General features: G+C 43.4%; 1 protein-coding gene across 1 annotated transcript; it reads right to left on the bottom strand.

Annotated features, from left to right (window-relative positions):
• Positions 1 to 327: 327 nt before the first annotated feature.
• On the bottom strand, positions 328 to 17904 carry LOC147147751 (uncharacterized). Its single transcript, XM_086031365.1, has 14 exons — positions 17733 to 17904; positions 6277 to 6479; positions 6005 to 6087; positions 5782 to 5921; positions 5525 to 5708; positions 5177 to 5291; positions 3840 to 5081; positions 3122 to 3388; positions 2610 to 3014; positions 2328 to 2486; positions 2072 to 2245; positions 1896 to 1977; positions 1655 to 1803; positions 328 to 1564 (listed from the first exon to the last, which is right to left on the bottom strand). Exons 1-14 carry the CDS (start codon positions 17743 to 17745, stop codon positions 1298 to 1300), a joined length of 3483 nt encoding a protein of 1160 aa, XP_085887491.1. The 5' UTR covers positions 17746 to 17904; the 3' UTR covers positions 328 to 1297.
• Between the last annotated feature and the right edge of the window lie 8 nt (positions 17905 to 17912).

Here is a 17912-nt window from a genome sequence, read left to right as displayed (position 1 = left end):
GACGGAAAACGGTCAAGTGCCCAGCTCTGGTCTAAATACAGTTTTGGACTAAAGACACAATTGTAGGTACAAATTTAAAGTTTTGATAATAGGTATAGAATTTGATAATAGAATGCCACAGACTGTCCTTTATTGACCAACAATTCTGTCATTGGACAACAGTAGTCCAGCATCAGCTGTCCCACCAGTAGTCACCATCTTTGTAGGGAGTGGTTATCAAAAATCTTCTTATTAAGCATCCCAATGCCTTGCCTAAAATGACAGATTTTTGATTCACTCTTTTTCAGTAACAGCTGGAGACGGCAGGAATCACTACAAACGGCAACATCTGTGAAAAGTTCCACTTTGATGAGTGATCGGTGAAACAGTGTTTATTTTCATCAGCGAAAACAAGGAATGATTTGGTAGTGAAACATTTCGAAATACAAGATTTCGCAAGTGCGTGCTTTCGCTTTCCACCAATTCAAGACAACTGCATTTACTGCTGAACTGGAATTATTCAATGACAAAAGATATTCAGATGATAAATTCTAGAAACACGTTTTTACTCTAAGAATATCTGACTCATGTACTGTATGTAGGCCCACATCAAATATTTTTTTTCAACATGCTGGTATAAACAATTCAACTCTAAAACGTGTGGCTGATTGAATTAATCCACAGAGTGAAAAAGACAAAGCATCTTCACACACCACAAAAAAAGTCAATTACTCTCCCAGCCAACTTCCAGTTGATGGTTCACTTACACGAATGCATCTGCTTTTTCAAACATGACATGATAAAAACTAAAACATCTCTACATTATCAGCTGGCTGAAAATCAGTTGATGTGTAATCACACAATAGCAGGTCACCTGCTCCCTGCTATAATTGTCTGATTGTAACTTTTTTTAAATCCTAAAAAGGACATACTCAACCAGTGAGAATGTTAAAAATGCACATTTTTATGATTTCTTCAGTCCTCGCTCTTTCAATGTCACCTGATAAGTAAATGAGCTAGCAAACATAATGGAAAGAAAACAAAATATCAGGAAAGCTGAAGTCATAAGTCAAAACATGCAACCATTATTTCACCCTTGATTTCCATTGTTCGTAAATGTTGGGCAAATCTACAACAGTTTATAGACTCAATCCGAAGCAGGAAGGATGAATGTTGTTTAGCCAATGCATGTTATGTAATCCATACACACTTTCAAAAGGTTACAACCATAGACTTTACTTAACACTGTACTTGTGCCTTGGCTGCTATGGGCGTTTTTTTCGGTGCAGTACCACAAGCACTGAAGATGCCTCCCTCCTTAACTAAAGAGCTTCACAAAGCAGCCATGGCAGTAGGGTTTGTCGTTCTGTTCTTTAAAGGTGCCTTTGTTGAGTTGCTTTAGGCAGAAGGCACAGACAAAGTGTTCCGGGTGGAACTTCTTGGACATGGCTGTGATACAGCGACCCGTGATGGGCTTCTGGCAACCGGAGCACAGGGAACCCCGGCGCTCATGGTAGTGGACTTCACAGTAGGGTTGGCCGTCATGCTCAAAGAAACTTCCATTGACAAATGGCGTGAAACACTCCTGGAGAGAAAGAATGGACAAGAGATGATGATGTATTCTACATTCTCACATCACATCTTAGATATCCAAAAACCACTGTCAGATACACACCCTGCAAACAAAACACTCCGGGTGCCAAAGTGAGTTGAGTGCTGAGATGTAGTTCTCCACAATGGCTCTAGCGCAGCCGCCACACTTTGGTGCAAACATGTCAAAGTAATCCTTCCTGCAGTAAGCCTTGCCATCCTTTTCGTGGAACCCTTGTGGGGAAAACATGAAGGAGCTCAGCGATCAGACAATTCAATTCATGTATTGCTGGGATAGAATTTGATCAAGAACCCACACTACCTACCGTCTGGGTCGAAGAAGCATCCACACTGAGCACAGAAGAAGTGTTCAGGGTGCCATGTTCGATCCAGCGCAGTTACAACTTGCTGTAAACACGAAGGCGAATTGTGCAGGTTGAGTTCAAGTTGCAACAGAGGCACAAGGCAACAACAACAACAACAAAAAAAAGCAGGGACACACGTTTAGTATGGGCCCATTGCAGTAGTGGCATCGAGGAGAGAACAGGTTATGGTAGTCTCTCTCACAGTAAGGCTGTCCTTCCCGCTCAAAAAAGTTTCTGGAGCCGATCTCCTCTTGACAGTGCGTGCACACAAAGTGTTCAGGATGCCACGTGCGGCCCATGGCAGTCACCAACTAGACAAACACAAATGAATATACGGGGCATCACTGAATCATTTTTGCCCTCAGAAGACAGCGTAGAAAGTGAGCATCTCACCTGTCCCACGATTGGCTTGAAGCAGGCACCACAAACTCCCTTCGCCACTGTCTGCACACCCAGTTTGTTGAGGTCCGACTGCAGGCTCCCAAGCATGTTGTCCAGCTTGTTGACCTGTGTCTGCGGACCGCCCGGAGCACCCCCTTTGCCTTGAGCCATCTGGGGAGGTTGGAATGTGGAAAGGGTTGAAAATACACCTAATAGCTAATATCACACTAATGGCAAGCATTTGAGAGAATGCAACCGACAGAAAGGGGAGAAAAAAAGACAAAGGGTTCATGCCTGCACCGAGGAGAAGAGTGGATCATAGTCAGTTTGGCAGCCTACAGATACCAGGAGTTTGGGTGCAACTGGCGGAACACTTTCTGCTGGTGTAGGATGTGTTGGGCTTTTATGAATAGACAGAGGGGGCTCTAGTTTGGGGGCAGGTGGTTCCTGAACGGGTGGCTGTGGTGCTGGTGAAGCCGTTATTACGTGCTGAAGTGGAACCGTGACTTGCTCTTGGCTGTGAGGAGGCGGAGAAGGAGGAGAAGGAGGCAGAGGAGGTGGAGGTAAAGGAGCAGAAAGTTTCTGCACTGGCAGCATTTGCTTGGGTTCTTCCATGATAGGAGGATGACGGGGAGCAGGAGGTGAGTGAGGTGGGAGAACCCGTCTCACGGGAACAGGTGACCCCGGGGCAAATACAATCTAAAGTGGAAGAGAGACACAGAGAGGGAGCACACAAAGAGAAACAGTGTGGACACTGAAGGCGGAGCATCTGGGGGAAAGTATCAGGTGAAAACACTGCAGCCAACCTTGTCCACCTCGGCGACCTCTCCATCGGGACGGAAGCGTTGAGGCTTGGATGTGACAATGACTCCGTCCGTCAACCAGTCATCTGGCTGTTTACGTCGACGCTCAGAGCGGCAGATACCAAACTTGCCCTGAAGCTCCTCGATGAGGCGGTCCTGGGAAGAGTTCTTGTTGACAATGACGGGGCCCGTTTTCCTACGCAGGACCCCGTCTCGATACATTGGGTGCACATTGGGGATCTCCTTAGTGCGCCTTATCACAGATTTGATCTAGACAGGAACGTGGAGCAGCTCATCATCGGTCATCGGTAACCACGGCTCAGTGATGAACAGCAAGAGCACACCGAGCAGGTGAGTCACATGATGACATTTCCAAGCAGGGATGCAGTAGTTAGGGGAGGGGCTTAAGAGTCATACTCTTCCATGCTGTGGCAAACCCTTTTGACAAACCTTCTGGTAACCCAAATAAGGTAGAGCTAAGCTTGCTCGGTAACACACAGTGAGTAGAACAGCAAAGCAATCCATATTAAAAGCCTAACGTCAACACTGAGGCGTTCATAAATTGGAGAAAATGTGCTGAATGGGATTTTCATCTGCTGCGTTTCAAGCGGAGGGTGTAGCGGCAGGCACTAGCTGGGAGAGATGCGTCACTCCAATAAGCAAACAATGTCACACGTGAGAAACGCAAGGACATCCTGCATTGAGCAAGTGAGATGCCTACATGTCCCGAGGCAGACACTCTGTCCATATTGGTCGGCTGCAACAAAGGCAGGTCCAGGGCAACGTCTGGCGTGCCGGGACATGTGGACGGCGTCATGGAATCGTCCATCCAGCTGGCTTCCGTCAGCGGAGTCACACTACCGTCTGTGTACAGCCTCTCCGTGTACGGCGTCATGGTGCCATCCAGTCCGTCATGGAAGGACATGGACAGCTCCTCATCAGCCCAGTCCAGGTCTCCATTGGTGTCGGTACCTCCGTCCACTGAGTCATCTGTGATGGTGTTGACGGTGCAGGTGAACATGTCCGGCTGCACACTGTTTCTGTCCATGGACAGGATGAGCTCCTCTTGCACCTCGGGGGCTCCTCTGCCAAGACAGTGCGCCTCCATTTGCAGCTGTGGCTCTTTCACCTCGGCCGCTGAGTGACTTTGTGAAAAACTCATCTCAAGCAGTTTGTCAAGTGCTTCATCCAGGCAGTGTTCTTCTAGAGGAGGCTGGTTCAGAGTGAGGGGGCTGCTACTCTTGGCTATAGGTGCTGGCTGCAACACATGTCCACTGGAAACTGAAGAGCTTGGGAAGGTCAAGGGCGAGGGAATGTTGGCCAGAGAGACCGGGGGGAAGGTTTTAAAGGTGTTATTGGTGGGTGGTGGAGACACAGAGGAAGTACAAGGGAGAGGTGACGGTACAGAGATAGGAGGGGTGAGGAACTGAGGGGGTGAGGCTGAGGGATTCATACTAGGATCTTGAATGGTAAAGGATCCGTTGATCACCCTGACAGGTGAACAAGATAGTTTACAAGCAGCTGCTGGGGGTGAAACGCGCTCCACAGATGGACTAGGTGTCTTGGAAGTCTTGTGGTCTAAGACTGTGTTGACTGAAGTCATTGAGGGAGTAGTGGATGGGCTTGAACTGTTTCTCTGCTGGTTGTTTCTAACGGAAGTAGTGAGGACAAGCAGTGAATTGTTTGGCGATGGTGGAACATTGGCAAACACATCTGCCGCAGAGTCGAGATCACTGGCTGCAGAAAGGGACGATATAGGACTGTGACAAGCGAGACGATTCAAATAGGCCGCTGACGAGCCTCGGTCTACTCCGTCCTCATCTATATGCAGTTCCAGACCAGCGGGCAAAGAGAACATAGGAGAGGCACAGGCAGATGAGTGGGACAGACTGAGAAAAGGAGAAGCCACTGGGGTGACCAAGGTAGAGACTGGAGGATGAGGAGGGGTGGAAGAGGAGCTGGGCTAGAAACACAGAAATGAGAGTAAGCCACAACGTGGGGATAGAGAAACCATCCTGAATATGATGGGATTTCTTTTTTTGGACTGTTGTTTCATACCTTGAAGTCAGACAAAGAGGCCATCAGCTCGTCTAACTCTCTCGTGGCACATGAAGCTGAAATCCGTGCCTGCTGTTGAGAGGGGCTATCCATATCACTGTGGCGAGGGGAAGTGCTGGAAAATAAAATACAGAGTGCTTACCTTTGAACATGAACTATTGGTGAAACTCATAATGGCTATTGTCCGAAATGCCATCTTGGGACCAGAAAGAAAAACTTGGGATATGTGTCAAGATGCCCCCGAATAGGGAAGCAACATGAGAGGGTCAGAGCAGACATCCATCTGCTGTTTTTTCAGATACAACATGAAATTAAGCAGGGCCTTGTTGTTGTTGAGCTCATCCTAACCTGGTTGAATGCACCGAACCCTCCAGCTCATCTAAAAGACTCTCCACCGTGGTCCGAACCTCATCCTGCTTTGTTCCATTCCTCTTGGGCTCCTCCTGAGGCGGAGGGCTAACTCTGATGTCAGGGGCATTGCCATTCTCATAGTGGGTGATGCTGGTGGATGGTAAGGGTGGGGCCCTCTCTTCTGTGAAAACATGAACATTACCCATCCCGTTTGGCGTTAACAGGCCTGATGACGATGAAACCCTTGAACGTACCTGTAGTGGGGAACGAAGGGGAGCTCTGTTGAACCGCATTAAGCTCCAGAAGCAGTCTGTCAAGCTCCGACAAGTTGCTGCCCAGGGTGGATGTCATGGCTCCTGTTGAGGAGTCTGATGGTTTTTGTTTGTTTGGAAAGCTAAGGAAAAGAAACAAGTGTGAACCCAAGCAGCAGAGCACAACAATGATGCAGTGTAGATGCCAAGAGAGCAGCATGCCAACCTGTAGACGTGGTCTTCTTCAATATGAGATGGAGGGCTGCTACTGTCCCTTGACCATGAGCTCTTCTGGGCTGAACCTAAAGACTGCAGCCATTTTAAAACCAGTTATATGCACAGACTCAAAAGCAATGACGAAGGCGTATTTAAAGCTTTCTTGATGAGAATAGACAAAACAAATGAAGTGAGAGTTTTATCCGTCTTAGTTTTTCCATTAAAAATCAAGTCTGTCTGAGAAATGTTTTTGTAAAGTGGGGTCACACTACAGATGTGTACCTGCTGAGAGGAATGATGGGAATGGTCGTGCAGCGATCCATTCAGAGCTTCAGCTGAGGGTGGAGGAGGGACTGGAGGTGGAATTGATTGATCCTGGTAATAATTCCCACTAGTGGGGATGGAGTAGGGTGTCTCGTCTGGAAAAAACACCGGTTGCTTTGAAATGTGGGACGTGGTCGATTCCAGGTCGGCCAATAACGCGTCTGCAAGAAAAAGTTTGCATAAGCAATTTTCATTATCGTGGTTTTAAGGCGTAGATTGAACAAACCGACGTCGGAGGTCGTGAAGCGTCGTGGCGTCTGAATGCGCCGTCTGATTGGTGTAGTGACCACCATCGTAGTGTCGTAACTCATCAGTAAGCGTCTGGGGAGCATTTACCCATGTTGAATCGGCGTCGCCAGGCTTTACATTTGGTCACTCTGATTGATTAGTTAGCAAATCAGCGCTAGGAGCACCAACGGGAAGTGACAAATACCGATAAACAGTGAGCAGGCCTTCGTTGCCTTAATCTTCTTACATGTACAAGAGCGAGGGTTGACAATTTAAAGGTCAGGGTGCAAACGTTTTTCAGAGTCTGTTAAAATTCATATTCTCATTGGTAATAGCTTTTATAATACATACAAGTCACTTCCTGCAAACTGTCAACCACAGATTGATTAGAAAATAGGTTTTACTTACTCATTCCGAGTGTTTCCGAACCTCACGGTTAGCTCGAGGAATCGTGGCTCTAGCCACCAGAAGTGACGTAGATATAGCTAAACCGTTGGCTACACCATAGACTGTACAATTTCCATGCGCTACAAACACAGCACATTCAATGGCGAGCGACGTTTTGGAATGAGAGGATTTTGAAACACGCGAGCCGACAGAAGGGGGCGTTATTAGACTGTTCATGATTAGTAGTCACTGAATCCTCCAGGTACTGTGACGTCACATCTCCGGAAAAAGCCCAATATGAGGGGGCGCGACATTCAAACGGCAGACGACACATTCTCAATTGTATTTAGTGATTGAACTGCTGTCTACCAACGACCTAATCACATTTTAATGACAGCTATGCATTGTAAAGGGGATTCTAGAGGGCTACAGAAAAGTTTTCAATGTTTGCACCCTGACCTTTAAGTATCTCACAATACCGTATCAAGAACGTGATGGTTTATGTCGCGTGGGAGTTCATCGTGAGCGAAGAATATAGCTGAATGCATTGATTAGGTTTTAATAATCCGCCCCCAGCAAATAGATTTAAATCCGGTTGGATTTTTCTAACCATGAGAAATAGTGACTACCGCCGCCGACGGTATGGAAGGGTATTACATCGCATGCATGTGCAGAAGGCACTGGTTATTTGTCAGGCTGTAAAAACACAATAGTACCCTATTGATCGCTGTCTCTCATTCCAACCTGTCACCAAAAAGCGATTCACTTCCCAATACCATCACCACGACTAAACATAGTGAACATTCTTCACTATAAATACAACCCTGCTGTCACTGAGTTGCAACCTGTCCTCCTCCAGTTAGCCTCCACCTTTGAGAAACGTGGATCAGAATCCACATGATTTTTCTGAACAAAGAAGCGGAGGTGTTTCGAGCCCTGTCCAGGGCAGGGATTGTGTCACACTGCTTAGTGGCCACCGGAATGCAAGAATAAAATAGACTCTTACATCACACAATGTGTCCATCGCCAGCCCGTCAGGAATAGTTCACAATCACCAGCTGCATACTTTGTCAGTAAAGACACTTGGAACACTTACAGTCGGCACTTTTGAATCACAAGGAATGGAAGCGACAAAGAAAAAAAATAACTAATGGGTAATTCTATTCGTACAAAGAATATCATCCGGAATGTGATTATCCACAGAAGCTTTTTATGTGGATATTATATGTACATGGTAAAAATGGTTCTTCATCAAAGCGAAACAAGCCCTGTTTAGGATGTCATCCCGCATCTTCCAGTTTGTCCCACTCAGTTTCTACAATGAGTAGGCTTAATATGTCAGCTGTCACTGTAATGGAAACGAAGTTGAGTTCATGTTAGGCTCAAAGCTACTTTATATTACTGAGGTCAAATGACACGCTACCGACGTCAACGCCCATAAAACATTTCGCAAATACAGCCAACGTTGAATTGAAACTTTTAAAATAGGCTCCATAAAAAGGTCAGAATCTGTACTCACATTCTTGCTGCACCTGTTGTACGTGTCCATCCACAGCAATGTGTGCTCGTGAAGTAGACAAAGATAGTTAGGGAACAAGAGCAATGATATACTGCCACAAGGGGAGGGGTCTGGTCACCAAACTTGCCTGACAGTATCCCTTAAGTGACAATTATCGGAGTCATCAGATTTTGGGGGAAAAAAAAAGTCTTCTCATCCCAAGATACTAAATGATTGTGGCAAATGTGATCTGGTACAGTATTTAAAATGGCGGTAATTCACCAGTATGAAACAGATCCAATCCCCAGAAAAGCTTTAGATAAAATGAACACTGGCGCAGGTTCGGACCAATACTGGATATGCATCTTGGCATCCTGCCCAGAAGACACATGTTGAATTTGGCTGGTTTACCATAAACCACATGGGACCTCCTGCCTATTTAAAGCACTAAGCCCAGCGAGTAGCTCATGTCTGTGCAAATGAGCTGAAATATCACGGCCTTCTCAAAATAATCTGCACCTGGCGCTAACATGCTAAACAAGGTCTCCCTGACGATAACTGTCACTTAAAAAGACAAAGCCTCGAGGAAGGAAAAATACCAGTGTTGGCTTTGACTGTGGGATTTCTACCGACTGTAAACACTTGCCTCACACCATAGAAATGGAATGAAAAATGGAATCAGTGTCAGCGTATAACTAATTTTAATAACCTGTTCCTAGAAAGCTTTCTTACACTGACAAAGAAACTCTACTGCCTGAGGCCTTCCAAAATACTTGGAGACTGTACGTGCCACTTTCTGAAACCACATGTTGGACCTTGTTGACTGGGCAGTTAGCATTTGCACGAGAAGGATAACCACCAAGCAAAGAAGGAAGAAAGTGGATACATAAATTCTGCATAATTACATTTAAAAAACAACAACAATATATCTCAATTGCAATATGACTGCTTTTACTAGCCACTAGTGAAATAATATCCGTGCTGTAAAGTAGTTTGTACTCCGTCCTCATTAACTCTCTACTCGAAACCATGAACACGTGTTCATTTTAATGCTGAACTCTTGTAGGCAAACAATTTCCTGTTTTAAAGCGAAAGGAGATTTTTCCCTGTGGAGGCTGGAGGGCAGTATCGAGTGTTGCATGAGGATGACAGTGTGTGTTTGCCTGTGTCACCAAGTGTGGCTCACAAAGTGATAGAAGCAGCCAGATTGAAAACATGCACTGCAAGCCAAGCAACAGACTAATCTTTTCCATCCCAAACCGGGACTTGAAGCCAGAGGACAAAGTTCAATTCTGTTCCAACAGTATACTGACTCAATGGTTGATTGTGCAGTCTCTGGAGACAATATGTCATCCAGAGCTTTATGACTGGTGTTGAATCCATCAGTCAAACATCAACTTTGCATTACAGCCACTCGGGCCCAGTCAAATGCAGCCTCTGTGTCTGATTGGGCTAACCGATAATCCGTCTGTGGATACAGTGCACATTCTTGTGGTTGTGGGTCTTGTCCGGTCTTGTCCGTGCACCCACACGGGGCTCCGCCGCACCAACCGTCTTGCAGCTTTTATCAGATGGATGTGAAGGTTGATACAGCATTCCGCACATTCCTTGGTCCAATGTGCCGAAAGAAAGCGCTCAGGCTCGGAAGGAAATGTATAATTAGCCCCATGCAGCCATTTCATACCCACACCTGTCTTGACATGGAAACTGGGTGGGAGACGTAAAAGAAAGCTGACGCAATCATGCCGACCGAATGTGAAAATAATGGCAATTATGTTGACGATTACAGGGAGCACTCCGCTAACTAGTGCATACTTTGAATTCCAGAATAATGGAGATGATGTTGTCAGTGTCTTTACCGAAGAGCGCACCAAAGAGTACAGTGCAAGCAGAGCTGTTTAATCCTTTCTATTAACACGTTGGCCGTGGGGATGGGTCACCAGGGTGCACAGCTCACCTGTTTATGGACCCATGATGAAACTCTAGACCAACAGGCCCGCATGATATTTATATAAAACAAGACTGCCAGCAAATGTTAACATGCCAGGGGGTTAAAAAAAAAAAAAAGTCACAGTTGAGCACAGCATGCGGGTTAATTAATAGGTAAACAGACAAGCACAGCACATGTTCCAGTGCAGTAAAAGAGACTCATACACAATGAATACCTCAATACTCTTATGGCGCTTTTACATTGTACCGGTTCCAAACCGTAACGTGAAAGCCTTTCCCTGCAGAGCACTGAAACAAATGACGTAGCAGTACACCAATTCGCCGAGTTCACATTCATTGTCGTGAATATGTCAGGAATACATGTCAGTAAGCAGCATACTGTGCTTTGACGGATTAGAATTGTGCACGATGTTGCAGGCCCTCAAAGAAAGGCCACTTTGTTGCATGTGCAAAAAAACACAGAACACCCTGCAAACAGAGTAGCTGCTTTGTGGCCACCGTGCAGCTGCTCCTGCGTTCCCTTTTACATGGCATATACAAACGTTGGTTCGCGTAACATTCTGTCAGGTCTCAAAAAACAGAAGAATGAAGTTGAGTACATCATTTGCTGCATTTCCAATATGAAGGATTCCAAAATATAACTTGGACAATTCAACAGTTTTGTTCAGGCCAGTTTCATTCGTTTTTTTTCTCCAATAATTGTGTTGGACCACAATTAAAACGGGATGCCAGGTTTTAATTTGTTCATTTTATCTATTTTTTGTATGTATGGATGCTTTTGTCAGTCTCAAGTTAGTTCAGCGGGCCCTCAAGGGTTTTTGTTGATTTAACGGAAGGCTGCCAAAAATTCTGTCCATGCGTGTACATTGCTGACACAGCTATACCATCTGCCTACACGAGACCTGCAAAAAGATTTGAAATATACGTAATATGCAGACAGCATTTGTTACATGTTTTTTGCAATTACTGGCAATTTTCTTTACTTTTTTGCTTTTGCTCACATGGAACATTCTGCTGTCATTACAGAAGCTGGCCCTGGCATGGCTGCCGTCATTTGATTGATTGATTGATTTTTAAGAATTACAATTACAGGACTATTGTCATTGTACATTGCGCAACAAACTTTTGCTCAGTCAGCCTCATCCCACGAGCAAGAAAGAGACAAATACAACATATTAAAAAAACAACAACAACAACAGAACACTAAAGTTAAAATACATTACATGACCACAGCATAAAAGTAGAGTCTGTATCGAAACATTGGTAAATAGGTCATAAATAGACGCAGTGGACAGTTTTTGCTTTAGCAGTAGTGATTTACGACCTCTTCTTTCCTCCTAAACCATCATGAAGCTAAGAAACAGTCATGACTCGCTGCTCCCAAATATCTGAGTTCTTACCAAGCTTTTCTTATCAACCCACCGGATGGGTGAGCTTAGTTTGTTAATGGTTGTGGTTGATTTGATGTACTGAATGCCACGTTTGAATTTTGTTTAATGCAACACCACAGCCTCAATTATACTTAAATTCCATTGAACTACAAAGTTTAAAACAAAATTGCGCTGAACATTCTTACAGCAAGACGATTTGATTACCAGTTAGGTGCATTGTTCTGATTAAAAGAAATCATCCTTGAAAATGTAAAGAACCTCAAAATTATATGTGACCCTGCAGCACAAAACAAATTACTTGGGGTCAAATTTAAGAAATTGAGATTTTCTGAAAGGGCATTAAAAATGCTTTGTAATGATTTGTATATTGTGAAAAATCAGGGCTGAGGGATTTCGAAAAATAATCTAATTGCGATCCCCCCCCCCCCCCCCCCAATTTGCAATTGTGATTATTTTTTCACTCTTCTTTTACAATGTATTGTTTTCTAACAAACACAAGCAATAAATTGATCTGTATAACAATAACCAATCTCAGATTTGTTATAAACATAGGTTATAGGCCAGAGTTTTTCCCTCCTCCAAAATTGCCATTTAAAAAAAAATACATTCTACTACACAGCGATGTCGATTTGATTAATTGTTCAGCACCAGTGGAAATCTAGCAATATTTGGTGAAGATATGTCAATTTAAACATTAGGAATGAAGTAGCTGGAGGATATAGAAAATCGCAAAGTTGGTGAAATGTACGCCTTAGCAACACATACTAGCACTTACCGGAAATAATTGAAATTAACACCATTTGTTTGTTATTTCCCATATCACAATCATTATAATAACAAATTTTCATACAGAAATCCCAACATCAATTGATAATTATAAAAATATAATTATAAAAAAAATAATTCCTTTTTCTAATTTTAAAAAATGTACTATTATTGATTGTTGTAATATATTTCATATGATTAATATTTCAGAACCCATTCTGTCCCCAACTTTCAAACTGGGCACACGTGAAGTTATTCAGACCAAACTGAAGCGGCATTTCAGTGTTAGCCTAGCTACAAGAATGTTTTGCTAACACCATGAGATGATTTTATTACGGGATCTTGTTGGGTCATACGTGTAATGACGTGGATTTAACATGAGATCTGAAGGCTGCAGGGAACCCCAAGTTTTCTGGTCATACCTGACATGATGTGGTTTTCCTTGTCTTGCAAGGGGCAGCAGTCCATTCGTTTTATTGCTTTTTCTGACTTTTATTATGATATGTCGCTGTCGATGTTTCGGGGCGTTAAGGTAAGAATTCACATCTTTTCAGATTTTTCTGATGTTTGAATCTCAAATGTGAAAAGTGATCATTTTCACATAGGCTCTCTTTGTACTGCAGCTCAAAACACGGCCCTGCGACTTCCGATCGGTTTTGTGCTGGAGAGTCGCATATGAGCATGGGGCTGACAAGGAATCTGCGCTACATGCATTCTTTCTGGGACCACAACATTGCTCAACAAATTACTCTGTGTGCAAACCCCAAAATCATCAATGGACCAGGGGTAGAGCTCGGAAAATGTGAGGAAGAGAAAAGAAGAAGACGAGAATATAGAAAGAAAGACTTGTAGACCGCAAACTGTCATTTCTCACAGTGGCCTTCAGCGCAAACTCTGCACATTGTTTTTCACCCATTTCCTCAGGATGTGGGGCAGGGTCTGTTGCCTAAGCGATGAGGTCAGCCATGCTGCTCTCTTCTCCCCAGATCCAGAACAGGATGGGTGGGGAGCTCGGGAACGAAAGTGATTTACAGCCAGGAGCTTCGGTCTTGCATACATGAGCCCGGTGGTTTTTACTGGGGTGCAGCCATCATAGGGCGATGATAGCTAGTAAAGTTACACTAACTGTGCTGCAAAATAACTGGGACACAAAAGCCGCTAAATAACTTTTCGTATGCCGTTCGAACACAATATTTAAGAGCACGTGGGCTCAACCTCAAGAAGACCTTGTCCAAAACGCAATCAGCTCACGCGCTGGAGCGCTGCTGCAGGTGGCAAAGGGCAGTTTCAACCACGGTACATGAGTACTTGAACAAGGTAAACAGAAAAAAAATCTTGGCTACAACAAGATGTAGTCTTTGAGGCATCATTAGGTGATTTTTTTTTTCCGCTAAAATGACAGTCACAGTTGTTGTTTTTTGTGATGAAATGCTTTTGCATTATGTGTTTCTAAAAGCATTAGAAATGCTTTACAGCAGCTGTAGTAGGGTAGTAGGTAGTGCGCGAATGGTAGTTGGTCAAAGTTGGTAATTGGAAACGCTAACGGAAGCCTGTTTAAAATCATAGGAGGACCGGCCTACAGGCGATTAGTATTTTTGCCCAAACTGTGATCTGTGTCATCTTTAAAGTGATAGGAAGTGCACTTTTTTCGCATTGAATTAATTTGCAGTTGTTCATTGTGCAGATGAAACCGTTGTAGGTCATGCATCTCCATGCATCTCTGTAAGTTTTGCTGTATTTTGTTTCTTCTTATGTTATTTTTCACTCGTCTGTCATGTAATTAGTGCTATCTTCCCATTCTGCGCAACTGCTATTCTTGTTTACACTGGCAGTCACATAACAGCTGTGTGAACTGCGTTCTGGCACACTTTTTTAATTACAGTGTATATGTTTTATGATTTATTTCTGTACACTATTGTAAAAAAAAAAAAGATGAGGGGAATTAACATTTGTATTGGATTGGATGCTTCAGACTACACCATCATAATTGTAATTAATCATTTCAGGTTTTTTCTTTTAAATCTTTTGTAATATGAGATTTATTCTGTTAGTGTTGTCATTTAATGACAAGTTGTCACCAAAAAGGGTTATATTTGAGTGAAACATATGCCATGTTCAAGAAAAGCTTGTGTTTCTTTAAATTGCGTTAAAAAGAAAAAGAAAAATTAATCAAAATTGCAGGATGTAATGGGACTCGGTATTGGTGAATAATCAAACGAAATGACCCATGCTCGTTCTGATAAATGTAGCCTCATGCATCCCTAGCTGTCAGGCACCTGGATTGTACTTCTATTGTGTTTATCCCCCACTTTTGGAGAGGAGCAGAACATTCCCATCAGTTCAGTTTGAGAAACAAACACTATAAAAAGGTCACCTTAGGCTCTGTGAATGTGTAACAAATATGGATGAAACGGTTTACAGTTTACAGATAAATTGAGATGACATTCCAAACGGTTAGTATGACCATTTAAAATGATCATTATTGTTAATATCGTATTTAGCGTTGCCGAGAGTAAACGCCTCTAGAGGTGGCTCTTTGATGTAACATTTGATAGTTGGTGTCACAAACTAGTGATAGCATCGGCATGTAACAGGACTAAGGGAGGTGATGTTGACACGTTCCCACCGTGCTCATTGTGGATTCTAAAGGTGGCATCTGGAAAGATCAGACCGTTGACTCAATGTGTCTTTGGATTAGCATTCTAGCACTTTCTTTGCACTGCTGAATGAGGATAATGAGGTTTTAGAATCATGTTTTTTTAATGTGCACACAATTTTCTGATGCGTTTTAGCGTGCTAAATTATCCAGAAAATAAACATTTCCAAGTTTGATCCATTTGGTGATTATTTGCGCTTTTTTAATATGCTTATCAGTGGCTAATCCGTAAAGCAAATTTAGTCACATCTTCCTACTTTACATTCTTGTGACCATAAAAGAGGAAGGTGATGTCACATGGTTACGTAAAAATTCATTTGATTGAGTGCTGTTTGCATTTTCAAATGGGCAAATGTGCATAAGCCTGCTGATTTGATGTTTCTATGCAATGAAAATAAAGTTGCTGCAATGCTTAGGTTTCTGTACCTGTAATTTAATTGAGCAATATCATAACACCCATAATTTTGGTTATAATAATCATAATTTTAAGTTTTAAAACTGTTTCTTCTATAGTAACAAATACCATTTTGTTATAGATCAAAAGACTCAGAGTAACTATCACAAGACCATTGTTAGTGTAGTGGTACACATTGGTCACATTTGAACAGTGGGCGTGCATAGAAGCATTTGTTGACAAGTGTGGTTTACAGGATGTGAAATAAATACTTTAGACTGTTTGACTTCACATATCCACGGTGCGCCACTGAGAAAAGTGATGGGCGATAAGAAGTTGAGCAGTTGGAAGTCATCAAGTTCAAACATCTACCAAACCTTATAGCAAATAGATATATTTAAAACAATTCCAAAGTATTTGCAATTATCCCAGGGCATAGGTTCGACAGGATGACAGCCCTCCCTCTTGGGGCAACAAGCACTGAGCCAAGAGTAGCGATAGGTCATGACCCACAGAGTATTTGGCCTTGGAGCCTGCATCAGAGTGATGTCTGACATTCTTGTGCAGCCTCGCCCCCGCCTTCAAACTTGGGCTTCTTCAGTGAGACTGCGAGCTCCTGTTTAACCAACAATCGGCCCTTTCACTATCCGGCGGCAGCTATGACTCCAAATGTATCCCGGAGGTGTTGTTCGCACAACAAGGCAACACAAAAAATGCGGCCCAACATCCCACCACTGGAACTATTAAAGTGTTTGACAGCTTTTCTTCGATCTAAAAAGTGAAGATACAAGTGAGAGTTTCATTCAAATACAGCAGATGGGTCAGCTAGTGAAAAAAAGATAACAAAATTCGGAAATTCAGAAGTTCAGTGCCAAAGTCAAAGAGGTACGGATTGAGGAAGTGGTTGCTTATTTGTGCTCATACAATAAAAACAACTTGTAAGGGACCTTAGCAAAAATCAATGAGTAATTGAAATTTCTTCCAAAAGGGTTTGCAATTGACTATGGATGCCAAAAAATGGTGGCAAATGACTACATTTGTCTAAATTATGTTGCTCCGCTCACTTCATATTCCTTGGCACTAAGATGCCACTGGACAGCGCCAAAGCAATACTGTTATTGCTTAGCAGCTAATAGGTGAGATTTTAGCTTTGACGGAGGATAGGCTAAAACAATGCAACTATGTGGGAGCACTATCCTTACATACATTTGAAGCTGGGTTTAGTATTAGAGTCACAGGCTTATTTCATGCCTAAGTGGTTAACCAACAACTCAAGTCGCTGCTAAACAAACCTGCATTCAAGGCCAAAATTTCCCTTTGTCATTTTTGCCTTAAACCCACAATCTATTATGACTACAGCAGCAATGCTACATCATCAACACAGCAATGACAACATCAGTCTTCAAGCTAATGTTACTGGTGCTGTACTGAATAATCACACCCATCACGCTGTTTTACCAATAGTGCAAACTTTGTTTTAAAGTTATTTGTGTTATTACATTTTGGTATTACTGTAATGCCAATACTGGGAGAGCTTTCTTATTTCATTACTTTATGCCGCGTTGCAGAAGCTCATCACTAAGCGAAGTCTCAATGACTGGATTTTGAATTTGAAAATTTCATCATTAGGTTTCGTAGAGGATGTTTGAAAGCAGACGCAACTTTTTTTCTTGTGAAGACAGACAAGGGGATAGTTAGGCCTGTTGGCTCGCCCACCTCCCCACGCACAATCAGCAACTTGGTGGAGCAATAGTTGACGGGCTATCATGAAAAGGTCAGTCATATAGATCTGCAGTCCGGAGAAAATTTATTGATAAAACACATTGTATGAGTTATTAACAGGGAAAACGGCTGACGTCCTAACGTGAGGGAGTTTTAAAAGGTAAATGCTAGCGATGACCAGCCGCGAGGGTACACTGTTAAGATTGCCGAAAAAACATCGAACAGCTCACATATCATTTTATATGCTGGATGCGTGAATGGTACGTTCAGTGAAAGGTTAGCTTCTCCACTGGAATGCGTCTCAAAGTGAACGGAGAAACTTTTTCCTTGTCGCGTTGACTCCTCCGCCTCGCTTTCACCGCTACTTTGGCGTCCCAATACCGAGCGCGACCCTTCCCAATGCAACATGAAGCTGCTACTCACCCAGGTCGTCCATGCTGAGTGCCTGCTTCGAGCCGTGTCACTCAATGCACCACAGTCCCTCAAACACTCTGAACCAAGTGTGGGCTTTCCTCTGCAAACTTCACCGCTGGTTCTCCTGTTGGAAGTTGGTCAGGGTCGTCCACGTGAACGCGCAAACTGTGTGCGCGCGTTACGTGTACT

The sequence above is a fragment of the Filicampus tigris genome, chromosome 5, assembly GCF_054856515.1.
Source record: "Filicampus tigris isolate MCC_2025a chromosome 5, RoL_Ftig_1.0, whole genome shotgun sequence".
NCBI lineage: Eukaryota > Metazoa > Chordata > Actinopteri > Syngnathiformes > Syngnathidae > Filicampus > Filicampus tigris.
Note: the sequence above shows the minus strand (reverse complement) of the source record. Positions and strands in the feature narration are given on the sequence as shown.